This window comes from Schistocerca nitens, chromosome 4 (assembly GCF_023898315.1).
Source record: "Schistocerca nitens isolate TAMUIC-IGC-003100 chromosome 4, iqSchNite1.1, whole genome shotgun sequence".
NCBI lineage: Eukaryota > Metazoa > Arthropoda > Insecta > Orthoptera > Acrididae > Schistocerca > Schistocerca nitens.
The window spans coordinates 197,873,611-197,887,755 of NC_064617.1; the positions used below are offsets into that span (position 1 = coordinate 197,873,611).

The 14,145-nt window shown below is 43.0% G+C and overlaps 1 protein-coding gene across 1 annotated transcript in view; it reads right to left on the bottom strand.

The window, feature by feature from the left end:
• The window catches only part of LOC126253157 (uncharacterized), a 215,773-nt gene extending 204,612 nt beyond the window's left edge, over positions 1-11,161 (bottom strand). Inside the window, exon 1 of the mRNA XM_049954315.1 lies at positions 11,045-11,161. Within this exon, the coding sequence (XP_049810272.1) occupies positions 11,045-11,126 (82 nt within the window). The 5' untranslated portion in view covers positions 11,127-11,161. The remainder of the gene's footprint in view (positions 1-11,044) is intronic.
• Between the last annotated feature and the right edge of the window lie 2,984 nt (positions 11,162-14,145).

Sequence of the window (14,145 nt, forward strand, 5' to 3'; positions counted from 1 at the left end):
TTGACGGTCGAAAGAGTTAGTTACCTTTGAGATTTACGTGGTGAGTTGATCTTAAAATCCGAACAAAATTACTTGATAGTTGACTCTTCACGCGTTGGAGCTAGTTTCCTCCAATGAGAGTGCTCAACTTCACGCCCGAACCGTTAGCCGTTACAAAATTGACGCAACACTAGTTCAATTCACTTCCAGTTACTTGTCTGGCTTTCTTTCTTGATGTGTTTGGATCCAAAATCGTGGTTCTGGCACTTTCATTTCGTCTTTCATCATGATAACCACACACACACACACACACACACACACACACACACACAGGCCGCCCGCCCGCCCGTTTCATATACAACACTAACGGAACACTACTGGATACTTCCGTGCAAGACAAGATTCAGCTCACATATAGAGTTATCATATTCACAGAGGGCAGCTTACATTAGATAAGCTTCGTATGACATCATGTGAAGCCGACTTTTTGAAGGCCATAATTCGTCGCTGCGACTGAGCCGCTACATTCATAAATGTAACAAATAAACAAAGTCTTGTGGAGTAGTGTAATGGTTAGAGCATTAACCTGGCATCTGTAAGGTAGTAGTTTCGAAGCTCATCAAATACACTTAATTTTTTTTATTACTAAATCTAATAAAGCTTTTTAAGGTGGTAGAATAAATGTAGGTCAATTTCGCACCTTTCATAAGAGTTTTATACGTTATAACGGGAAGGTGAATGTGACACCTAACTTACTTTGGCGGTAATGAGCAATTTGCCTATAAGTATGTAATGCAAAAGGGGTGACAATCGACGGCATTAACACACCGCTCCTATATAATGCATGTCAGTTGAGCAGATGGTGAAACAAGCAGCGAGAGGAAATTTGTGTGCAAGCAGACGAGGGCAGAAGCAGAGGCCACACCAAGAGAGCCACCACGAAAAGCTCTTATGGGACGAACTGTGGCGGGAGTCAGCGACCGGACGGGTGACGCATACTGGAGAGCAAGTAACAGGCCATAAGAGGTAGGACAGAAAGGAGCTTTAGAAAACGGTGTTTCTGAATTCCAAAAGGATACAAACAAAACGAGTGACATAGTTGATCGCGTGAACAGTGACTGGTACACATATGATGTACGCATGTAATTTTTAGGTGTCTGGAGTGGGCAAAAAAAGTCCGGTTGGTGGAAACGAACTAGGAAGGAGTAAAGTGCCGAGATTTCGACGCAGTTCAATGGTAGGGCCCTTGTGATTGTCAGAGACTGTTTCCACAAAATAAGAGGAAAGCTTCTGTTGGACGAAAAAGGCTGTGACGTGGAGAACGAAAGAACCCAAATGGGGAGACAGTTTGGGTATGAGAAAGACGAGAGTGAAATTTTCGGGTACTCTTCTCTGAACAAGTGTCAAGTGCAGAATAGGGCACATAACGCTCTGTAGGATGCAAAAGAGAAACTTGCATGAACACTGCATTCACTGCAGCTGACATTCAGCTAGATATTATCTGTTGCGTCGTTGAGCTCCAACTGTGGAGAAACGAACCAGCCAGTTAGTTAATTGTCCTTCCGGGGACTGCGAGGGCACTTTAATATGCACACTGCTGCAACCATGCGCATGCATTTCGCCATATTCCAAGACAGAGATGAGTACATGTTTTCTCACATAACGAGAAACAGAGCGTGTGCTGGAAAAATCACCAAAGGCTTACTTAGTTTTTATAGAAATTTCAGAGGATGAGAACAGCCAACCTGACGACAGCTCATTGCAGCTAAGGTAAATACCATGAGCAGAGGCGTAAACTTGTTGGTTCACCAGCTTGCGTTCACTGTAAACTCGAGAGGCAATGGGTAACTTTTGCTCAGCTTGTCACAAAACTAACCATCCTCTGTACAGACTTGATTGTCATCCTAAATAGTACCAAACTTTGAACCAGAATCTGATGATTTATCGCAGTACTGGCCAACATCATGGCGTAGTCGTAAGAATAATTTTGTAAAGAAACTTCTAGTTAAAATTTACCATTGTTGTGTTTAGGATTATTTTACTTTCTGAGGATGAGATGCATTCGTTCGACAAGTGTTGTAACATTGTCACGTTGAAACTATGTAAATGCGAGTTTTTCTGTGATAAGATTGCATCATTAAACCAAAAATGTTTACAGCTTACACAGTTGTTCCGACCTCAAAACCTTACAGCCTGATTATTATTTTTATTCAAGTATTTGGTTTAAATGTAATTTTTTGTTTCTAATATTTCGTCACATCGTTTTCATCATCGTACTGACTTTTTATTTGCTCTTATTTTTCCTATCATTCTTTTTTCGTTCTGAATCTGCTTGCGTCACCTATAATCTGCAGCCAAGCGCCAAACAGGACTGCTCATCGGTTGCAGCTCATGTATCCAGTGTGAGGATGGTTTCAGGTAAACAATGATAGCGAGACAGTTTACTTATAGGCCCGAAACTGGAAATTTTTTCTGTCTTGAATTCAATCATAGAGGTTGGCTTTAATCGCCGCGAACAAAGCGATCGTGATTTTAGTTCTGCCGCAGATTGATGACTGCCATTTTCTCGGATACATTGTACATCACAAGGCTGTCATTAGCCTGGAAAATGGATTTTAATTCAGGGCTAAAAAACGCGTCGTCGCCGCAGTTCAGTTATTGGTCACTTAAAATCAGCTGTCGACAGAGCATCTCGCTTGCCCAACGTAACTCGCGACGACCGCTTGCAACATTGTTCTGCGTTATACATTAACAACTTTCATAAACGTGATCAGCCGTATTTGCGTGTCACCTATACCCAAGCGTTAGCCGGTAACCGATGTGGCAACACTGTGGCGGCTAATGACAGGTGTCAACTGTCTACTAATTTTAATTGGGCTGTAGTCAAGAATGCCTTTAGGGTTACAAAAACGCCATTATCCAAACCTCACTGAGTTTGAACGAGATTGTGTAGGAAGACTATAAGAAAGTGGATGTTCCTTTTCAGATTGTGCAGAAAGACTTGGCAGGAATGTACCGAATGTACATGATTGCTGGGTTAGATGGTCACGGCAATGTTCAGTCACGTGGCACTACTCAGAGTGAAAACCATCGTGTTTGGCTTATGGCCCTGCCCATTTCTCATTTACAAGGGCTTGTCTTGCACTTATATTAACCTGTAATCGTGCAGTGTTAACCACTTAAATATGTTACCTAGGCAAATGTATTCCCGAAATTTCAGTACTCTACATTAATTATTTTTGGTGTTCCGGTTTCTTTCTCTCAGAGTATTTTTGAGGAATTTTGATGATACTTTTATTATGCGCATAAAGCTGTGGTGCTGGGCATATTTCTCTGCCTTACTCTTCGTCTTCCAATGCTAGAGAAATGATCCGAGGCGACAACGACTCACAAAGCAGGTAGAATCTCAAACTCAGCAAGCCGAACTGTTATGCGTATCGAGTCCGACTGCCTGCAGCGCCGGCCATTCGCTGAAACGTCTTGTAAAGCGGGCTCCGGACTCAGTTGGGGTCAGCTTTGCATCTTCCTGTACATATAGAATGTCACCTGAGCCACAAGAGGTCATGGTGTACACGGACCTAGTTTCTTCCGCACAACACGTGACTGAAAATACACTCCTGGAAATGGAAAAAAGAACACATTGACACCGGTGTGTCAGACCCACCATACTTGCTCCGGACACTGCGAGAGGGCTGTACAAGCAATGATCACACGCACGGCACAGCGGACACACCAGGAACCGCGGTGTTGGCCGTCGAATGGCGCTAGCTGCGCAGCATTTGTGCACCGCCGCCGTCAGTGTCAGCCAGTTTGCCGTGGCATACGGAGCTCCATCGCAGTCTTTAACACTGGTAGCATGCCGCGACAGCGTGGACGTGAACCGTATGTGCAGTTGACGGACTTTGAGCGAGGGCGTATAGTGGGCATGCGGGAGGCCGGGTGGACGTACCGCCGAATTGCTCAACACGTGGGGCGTGAGGTCTCCACAGTACATCGATGTTGTCGCCAGTGGTCGGCGGAAGGTGCACGTGCCCGTCGACCTGGGACCGGACCGCAGCGACGCACGGATGCACGCCAAGACCGTAGGATCCTACGCAGTGCCGTAGGGGACCGCACCGCCACTTCCCAGCAAATTAGGGACACTGTTGCTCCTGGGGTATCGGCGAGGACCATTCGCAACCGTCTCCATGAAGCTGGGCTACGGTCCCGCACACCGTTAGGCCGTCTTCCGCTCACGCCCCAACATCGTGCAGCCCGCCTCCAGTGGTGTCGCGACAGGCGTGAATGGAGGGACGAATGGAGACGTGTCGTCTTCAGCGATGAGAGTCGCTTCTGCCTTGGTGCCAATGATGGTCGTATGCGTGTTTGGCGCCGTGCAGGTGAGCGCCACAATCAGGACTGCATACGACCGAGGCACACAGGGCCAACACCCGGCATCATGGTGTGGGGAGCGATCTCCTACACTGGCCGTACACCACTGGTGATCGTCGAGGGGACACTGAATAGTGCACGGTACATCCAAACCGTCATCGAACCCATCGTTCTACCATTCCTAGACCGGCAAGGGAACTTGCTGTTCCAACAGGACAATGCACGTCCGCATTTATTCCGTGCCACCCAACGTGCTCTAGAAGATGTAAGTCAACTACCCTGGCCAGCAAGATCTCCGGATCTGTCCCCCATTGAGCATGTTTGGGACTGGATGAAGCGTCGTCTCACGCGGTCTGCACGTCCGGCACGAACGCTGGTCCAACTGAGGCGCCAGGTGGAAATGGCATGGCAAGCCGTTCCACAGGACTACATCCAGCATCTCTACGATCGTCTCCATGGGAGAATAGCAGCCTGCATTGCTGCGAAAGGTGGATATACACTGTACTAGTGCCGACATTGTGCATGCTCTGTTGCCTGTGTCTATGTGCCTGTGGTTCTGTCAGTGTGATCATGTGATGTATCTGACCCCAGGAATGTGTCAATAAAGTTTCCCCTTCCTGGGACAATGAATTCACGGTGTTCTTATTTCAATTTCCAGGAGTGTATTAAGAAAAGTAATCTTACGTTCAACGTTTAACAGAATAAGTCAATTGTTAAGTTTTGCAAGTTTTGTTAAATTCTGTTTTTCTTTCATTATCTTTGTCCTAATACGTAAGAACTTCGTAATGCATCCCGAAGCCTGACGTGTCACAAACTTCGCAAAAACAGAATGTCTGATGGGATACCGCAATCACTGGTTATACATTATAATAGTGGGAATAAATTTCAGGATTCAGGTGTATATAAGATCAAATGTGATGACTGCTGTAAACAATACATAGCGCAGCCTGGTAGGAACTTTGAAACCAGATTCATGGATACATCAACTCTCAAAACAAAACAGCGTTTGGGGCGCGTATGGCTGCCTTAAAGCACTCAGTCATGACCATCGAACAAAACTTGGACCTACATGGAGCTCGTTAGGGACGGTTTCGTAACATTTTGGAGAAGCTGAAATATACACCCACAAAAAGAAAGACCCGGATTTAATCCTCAACGAGCAAAGCGAGTTCAATCATAACGCCTATTTTAGTATTTATAACGACTTACTGAAATGATCACTGTCGCGTATAGAAAACAGCTGGAAGATGCGTGCAGCGCCTAACGTCGTTGACTGGGCCCTCTGCACGGCACTTTCACCCACGGCGATGGACATTAGACGACTGGACGGCTCGCGGCACAACACCGAAATAGCGGGAACCACGGAAGCAGACCATGGAGGAAAACAAGTCTACACCAGCGCCATGGATATAGAAATCGCCCTTTGTTTTCGATCATACAAAAATGATAATTTTATTGTGTATTTTAATTTTGACAAGTACAGATCTTAACCTTGACAACTACAGATTTTAACTAACAAGGGGACTCTCCATACTGTAAATCACGGATTTTGATGCGCTTCAAATATGTTGTAGATGCACTTATTGAGTAACTGGTTATCCGGATTATAGCGACCGGCCTTGTTTTTTTAGAAAATCGATTTAGAAGTTCATTGCGGGCTTTGTATACGCGGAACATTACACATATTCCCAGTAAGTCAGCGTAGCGCAGCGGTAAAGATTCCCGGCTACCCTCTGGAGGTGTTCGAATCCTGCTCTTCCAGTATTTATTTATTTATTTTCAAGATCGACCGAACTTTTCAATTTTATTTCAAAGAATATCAACAGACAGTGTAAGGTGTGCGGAATTATAAAGATATATTCAGTTATTAATTTTTTCTGTCATACAATATTACAAAATCTTATTTTTCATCGTCCGCATTGCTTGATGTGCCAGAACAATATTTTGGGTGACACTTATCATAGAAACAACCGAAGCACCAATTTTCGCAGCACCACGCTCATTTTATGAAAGGAACCATCTTGCAAAAGCACGGTTTCTTCACGAGCGATACCGGGAAACACAATTATTTTGCATTCAAAAAGATTTCACTTTCATCCGCTAATTTCGATGTGACCCATTCGTATCTAAGCATGCTTTCAAAATTAGCTGCGGTGAATTGATGGAGGATTAGCGAATGTAATTTCATCGAATCTTCCCTAGAAGCGATCACTCTATTGTCTTTTATCAAGTCGGGAGCATTCTAAATAATTTTCGTTAAAATTTTCACCTGTCGGTGAAAATAAACATCGCAGGGCTGGCAATAAGGAGTGCACTTTCGTGGGAACACTTTTAGGGTGCAGGTTATCGCTTTCCTTTCATCAGTGAATATCTGATCGTATAAAGTTTAATCGGTTTGCCCTCCTCACGAATCAATATTGAAGAAAAATTTTTTTCTGTCCCATGTACGGAAGAATTACAGAATGCAAAAACTTTTCTTACGCCAGTTTCGTGAACTTCCGGGATTTCGTGCAGGACACGACTACATTTCTGTATGTCCCAGTTAATTCGTCTACTCGTTTTTGAACGTTGGGTCCAAATTATCCGGACGGTTCTTGCATACATAAAAAAGAGCAAATGGGAACAGGATTCGAACATGGTACCTCTAGCGCGGTAGCTGTGAACCTTTACCGCTGCGCTAAGCGGACTTGCTCGGAATATATGTGATGTTACTGTCATACAAAGCCCGCAATGAACTTCAGAATCGTTTTTCAGGAAAACCAAGGCCCGTCCAGACGCCACCTGTCGGTAAGAGTTTTGTAGTGGACTGACAAGGCAGCCAGTCCACAGTGACGGGTAGCCGAGAGGGCACACGTACACACACGCCGACTGGCGCGAAGTCTGGAACAGGATTCGTAATGAATGTGATAAAGAAAAGAACGTAGCTACTAGAACACTTAACTTTTATATCGTCCTTTGGTATACAGCATTCTTGATGATACAAGTGAGACTATCTTGAGATACATGCAATGGTACAAATGACGCCTTGCTAGGTCGTAGCCATTAACTTAGCTGAAGGCTATTCTAACTGTCTCTCGGCAAATGAGAGAAAGGCTTCGTCAGTGTAGTCGCTAGCAAAGTCGTCGTACAACTGGGACGAGTGCTAGTCCGTCTCTCGAGACCTGCCGTGTGGTGGCGCTCGGTCTGCGATCACTGCCAGTGGCGACACGCGGGTCCGACATGTACTAATGGACCGCGGCCGATTTAAGCTACCACCTAGCAAGTGTGGTGTCTGGCTGTGACACCACAAGTTTTATAATTGATATTCTGCCAACCAATTTAATGTGACGCAGTATGTGAAGGTTGCTGTATGGGGACGGGTTACGTCAGTAACCGAAATTGCAGGTACGTTCTGGTACATGTGATGTTGATTGGATAGGATGAAATAGGTTTGCATTTGTGAAATAATAAATTAGTATCATTGTCATTTCAGATCAGAAGATGGTTGTAGAGGAACCGAAACCCGTCATGTGAATAAACATTTTTGCAGTCAAGACGGATTATAAGTAACATTGTAAAATCAATTGTTAAAGTTAGAAACCGCTTATGTCTTGAGGCAGTATAGCCACAGCTCATCAGTTATTAAGACTATATCGATCCTCTATTTGAGAACGATAGTGCCTAGCGACTTCCAGCAACTTCACACATATCAAACCTCTTCGATTTCGATAGTTTTTCTCGCTGACGCGTTTCACAGTGTAACGAAAGGAAGCTAGTTTGTTGCTTACATTTTCTATGTCCGTGCAGTAGAGCTTTAGCACCAGGCTTGATGTATAAGTTCTTTGCCGGCCGGAGTGGCCGAACAGTTCTAGGTGCTACAGTCTGGAACCTCGCTGCCGCTACGGTCGCAGGTTCGAATGCTGCCTCGGGCATTGATGTGTGTGATGTCCTTAGGTTAGTTAGGTTTAAGTAGTTCTAAGTTCTAGGGGACTGATGACCTCAGCAGTTAATTCCCATAGTGCTCAGAGCCATTTATTAATTCTATTAATTCTTTACTTCTACCTCTACTCGCAAAACACTGTGCAAATAATACCCACATATACTACTTAATGTACCTGCAAAATTATATCTAGTTCAGGAGATACGACAAATACACTGAGATACGTGAAAAATTGGCTTTTCTTAAAACAGAGTGCAAATTACCCAGCCTATAATCAGGTAGTGTTTCATGAGGACATTTAGCGACTTTCAAAAACCTGTAAAACATAATTTCAGGCTTTTTTTCCTCTTGCGTGCTTAACGTCAAATATTTATCACAGTAACTCATTCAAAAGGAATCAAACATTTGAAGGTATGTTATATATTGGTGATCGATTTTTTAAAGAATCGGAGTCGGGAGTATACTGGTTGGAGTCTAACTTCTCATTTGCATCGAGAATATCACACATGGCACCGCAGGAGGTATGGTCAGTATTGAGAGATATGACAGGAGCCATCATTCGAAACAAGGTCAAGTAAACATGGGCTCTAAAATGCATACCTTAAGAGCCTTGAGCACTTCATCTACGATACTATGAAACAAGCTCTTTACTTTCCAGTCTAGAAGTTGTTGTATGGACTGAAACAAGGAAAAAATGCCCAGCAAACACGGGCTGTGAAAATGTTAATGTGAAAAACATCTCATCTACTGACCAAGTGCTACTACTTCTTAGTCTAAATTTTGGAGCCAATGTTTACTAGAGAATTTTTTTCTTTCTTTGGTCCATACTATCTTCTCCCAAACTACGCGAAGCATAGCGCTTGCGGTAGAAGAGATTTGTTTCAGTATCGTATCTTGAGAGCTATGAGCATTTCTTCATCTCCGGATGAAGAATTTTTTAAATACGTGACTGGTGGAATCTACAGGGTGAGTCTCATACCCCTGCCCATCTGTTACATGCAACCCGGATTTTTTTTTAATTTCTCGGGCTCTACACCTCCAGTTCTCATCTTTTTATTTTGTTGTACACTTGTTTCCAATGTATGGTTTTTAGATGCTTTGAATCTTTAATTTATTGTTGACAATGGATAACATTGTACATGTTTCAGTGCTTGGCGAGCTTTCAGTTTCGAAAAATGTGGATCAAAGAATCTGCATTAAAATTTACTTGAAAAATGGAATAAAGTTAATAAGTGGAGCACCTCAGTCGAAAGGTTGACTATGGCTTGTGGCGAATCTCCGATGAGTAAGACCAAAGTTTGAGTGGTATAAACGTTCCAAAGAGGGTCGAGAAGACTTAGAAAACGACCGCCTTAGGCGCCCTAGCACATCACTGACGACAATGTGGAAGGACTAAAGAAAATGCTTCTGGAAAATCGCCGAATCACCACCAGAGAAGTTTCTGATGTCGTAATATTCACTGATTCATGCTAAGAAACTTTTCTGGATGTTTTGCGCATGAAACGTGTAGCAGCGAAGTTTGTTCCGAAAGTGTTGAATTTCAACCAAAAACGTCTTGTAGACATCGCCCAGGAATTGATGAATGAAGTCGACAACGACCAGAACTTCTAAAGTTGACAGGTGATGAATCGTGAGTATAAGGGTATGAAGTCGAAACTAATGCTCAGTCGTCCCAATGGGAGAGCCAAGACCGAAAAAATTCAACAGATTCGATCTTCTCATTGTTTTCTTCGATTACAGTAGGATAGTGCATCATGATTACGGTCGTACGGTCAATAAAGGAATACTACCTGGAAGTTACGCTCCGTTTACGTGAAGAAATCCGAAGAAAACGACCAGAATTTATCGAAACCACTCGTGTAAATTGCATCACGATAATGCTCCCGCTCACACCTTAAAGCTCGTTCGTGATTTTGTGGCAAAAAAAGAAAACCTTATGTTGCCTCAGCTACCATATTTTCTGAACATGACGTTCTGCAACTTCTTTCTATTTCCGAGGCTTAAGAGAACCATGTAAGGACGTATATTTGCCACCTTTGATGAGATTAAAAAAAAAAATCTCTGAAGGAGGTGAACAAAAAGTTAGTTCCAGAATTGCTTCCAAAATTGGAAAAAGGCATAACTGGGGGGGGGGGGGTTACTTTGAAGGTCACAAAGTTGATATTGATGAATAAATAAAATATTCTTTAAGAAAAACAGAAAAGACCTGTTACTTTTTGATAACCTCATATACGGAACAGCGGATAATTTAGGAAGAACAAGGAATCAGCTCTTGTCCAGAATAACTGCTCGCTACGTTTGTTTAATGACTCAGTGCAATTATATAGGATGATGTTTGATGTCGGTAAATATTACTTGCAAACACACAGCAGTAAATGACTAATGGGTCTGTCTACTAGCAAATAATTTGTAGATATGCGCTGCCCATGATAGGAATTCCAGTCAATTTATTGGTAGTAGTCTATCTCTGTCCATGAGACAACTTCGGGCATACGTTAGTTTATTATGAATCGCACACTTATAAAATAACTTTTGATCAAACTATGAAAATGTTTGTTAGCCATGTTGGGATGTACATATTTTGTCTGGATCAGGCTTATTAATTATTACAGACACTGAAATGCATACAGATGAAAAATGTTTGCGAAACGATAGCAATGCCAAGAAAGAATCAGTCACTAGACAATTGCACAAGAAGCTTCTATCAAGCAAATAAATATTTCTTTACAAAAAGTTATAATATTAGTGTTTGTGTCAAAACTAAGTCATGCTTACCTTTATTGATATAAAGTAGAAAAATCATTCCTCCTAAAAATGAATATGCAGCGCCAAGACGTCGCATTTCTGGCGGAAACATTGTCGGGGATTGGTAAACCAGCACACACAAACTTGGCAGACTCTACTGAACTGAAACACCTCAATGTCAGTGGAATTCGACGAATGTACTCGAAAATGTCAGTGTTAATCATGATGGCATACAACAGGTGCTCTCATCTCGTCGAATGATTGTTCAAATACTTAAAAGTCTAGTGCGATAAAATCTCTGGTGGGCTTTACGGCACGACAGACAGAATTATCGGCTCTTGCAGCAATATATCAATCAGATAAAAAATTGCTATCTAAGAGGATACTTCACCTATAATGTAAAAACCTCAGTAGCCGATTTGTCAACCTTGATATTTTTTCAGACTCTGGATGTTTGTTTTCATTCTTCGAACAGATAGATGGTACAGTTAGGTAATACATAACATACGAATCTCTTTTTCAGTAGTTACTGCTAAGTTACCTAACTGCAGAGAAAGTGCGTTTTTGAAACTGTACACGATCATTTTGATACAGCTGGTCGTAGTAAGGAATTTTCTTGCTTCGATTCTGCGGAATCATAGAGATAACTGTGACCGTTCGTGACAAAGGTCACAGAATTTTAAAAATACTGATAAAAATTTAAAATTACAGAAACTGAGAAGTCGATGACTTTCGATTGTATATGTAACTAACACTGTTCAGAGAAAGGTTCCAGGCTACCATCAATACATAATAAAAGTATACAAAAAGACTTTCGACTTAGATCAGAAAAAAATCACATGTCGCTTGAATTTTCAGTTCTGCTGAAAGTCCATTGAAATGGGACTCGCAGAATAGTGCGAAATTTTCTGGCAGTTGATAAAGTGTACAGATCCTTTTTCTGCAGAGTATTCACTACGAGGCAGTACTTCTACAGGAATTGAAGATTCAGAATTTCTGCACGAAATTCACGAACTGACACCATAAATTGATCTAACATTTGATGTCTCGAATAAAAATGCTCTTTGTGAATTCGCACGACTATCTCAAACGACAGTACTACTGCAGATAGCAGAATCATAAAATAAACGTAAACCAACTTCCACGCTTTCAGACCTAGCGGCATTGCAAATTATCCCTGTACTGAAGGCAGTGGCACTTTATTTCTGCTGAAGACTCTGGATGTAATACGCCCAAGACAGCTCCTCAAATATCTTAAATCCCAAGAATTTGAAATACTGATAAAAATTTTAAAAATAAAGGAACTTAAAAAAGTGATGATTTTCGGCAGAATATTGCATTACATTATTATATCGTCTTGTAAATAAAAAAGCTGCCACTACTAGGTTTTCTTCAGTTAGTCTGTTCTGTCATCGACAAATTGATGTAACTTACCGTCATATTACCTAATGATTGACATTGTTTCACTCTTTCACAGAGGCACCGCACACACTTACACGTGTGGTGTGGTGTGGTGTGGTGTAAAAAAAAAAAAAAAAAAAAAAAAAAAAAAAAAAAAAAAAAAAGACGCAACACGAAGGAATTATCCGAATTGGCGGAAATCGGTAGATGTGATGTACATGTACAGACGAACAAATTATTATAATTTCACAAAAATTCGGTGGTTTGCCAGAGAGATCTTCACAAATCGAGGAAGTCAATAACGCGTTGGTCCACCTCTGCTCCTTACGCAAGCTTGGCATTGATTGACAGAGTTGTTGGATGTTCTCATGAGGGATATCGTTCCAAATTCTGTCCAATTGTCACGTTAGATCGTCAAAATCCCGAATTTTTGGAGGGTCTATCTACAATGCTACAAACGTCCTCGATTGGGGAGAGATTCGGCGACCTTGCTAGCCAAGGTAGTGTTTGACAAGCTTAAAGATAAGCCGTAGAAACTCTGGCCGTATCTTGCTGAAATGTGACTTACCAAGCAGAGCAACAAAACGGGATGTAGAATATCGTCGACGTACCCCTTGCTGTAAAGATGCCGCGGAAGACAAACAAAGTGGTCCTGCTATGAAAAGAAATGGCACACCAGGTCATAGCTCCTGGTTGTCAGTTTATATGGTGAGCTACAGTCAGGTTGGTATCAAGACGCTGTCCAGAGCGTCTTAAGACACGTCTTCGGCCCGAAATCTCATTGAATGGAATTGAACACTCTTCAGTTCCGATTCGAACTGAGCCCTGATAACCAGTGAAGGTGGCCGGCCGGGGTGGCCGAGCGGTTCTAGGCGCTACAGTCTGGAACCGCGCGACCGCTACGGTCGCAGGTTCGAATCCTGCCTCGGGCATGGATGTGTGTGATGTCCTTAGGTTAGTTAGGTTTAAGCTGTTCTAAGTTCTAGGGGACTGATGACCTCAGATATTAAGTCCCATAGTGCTCAGAGCCATTTGAACCATTCTTGAACCAGTGAAGATGTGTCTAGAGGTGTCCCGGACAGCAGTCGGAAAGCAAACTGGCTGTCACCTGCCATAAACTAATCTAAAAACTACGTCCGAACAGGCCTTGGAAGGCCCAACGGTTCCGACCGGCCGTCGTGTCATCCTCAGCCTACAGGCGCCATTGGATGCGAATATGGAGGGGCCTGTGGTCAGCACACCGCTCTCCCGGCCGTATGTCAGTTTACGAGACCGGAGCCGCTACTTCTGTCGCCTGCCATAGGACCCGACAATTAAGAGTGATGGTCTGGAGTGTCATTTCATTTTATAGTAGGACCCCTTCGTTTGTCACCCGCGGTATCCTTCCAACACAGTGCTACGTCGACGATATTCTACTCTCTATTGCCCTTGAGGGAAAGCCATCCTCGGCTTACATTTCAGCAAGATAATGCCCGCCTGCACATGGAGAGAGTTTCTACTGCTTGTTTTCATGCTTGTCAAACCGTACCTTGGCCAGCAAGGTCGCTGGATCTTTCCTAAGCTGAGAATGTTTGAAGCATTATGGGCAAGGCCCTCCAACCAACTCGGGATTTTAATGATCTAACGACCGGCCGGAGTGTCGGAGCGGTTCTAGGCGCTACAGTCTGGAACCGCGCGACCGCTACGGTCGCAGGTTTGAATCCTGCCTCGGGCATGGATGTGTTTGATGT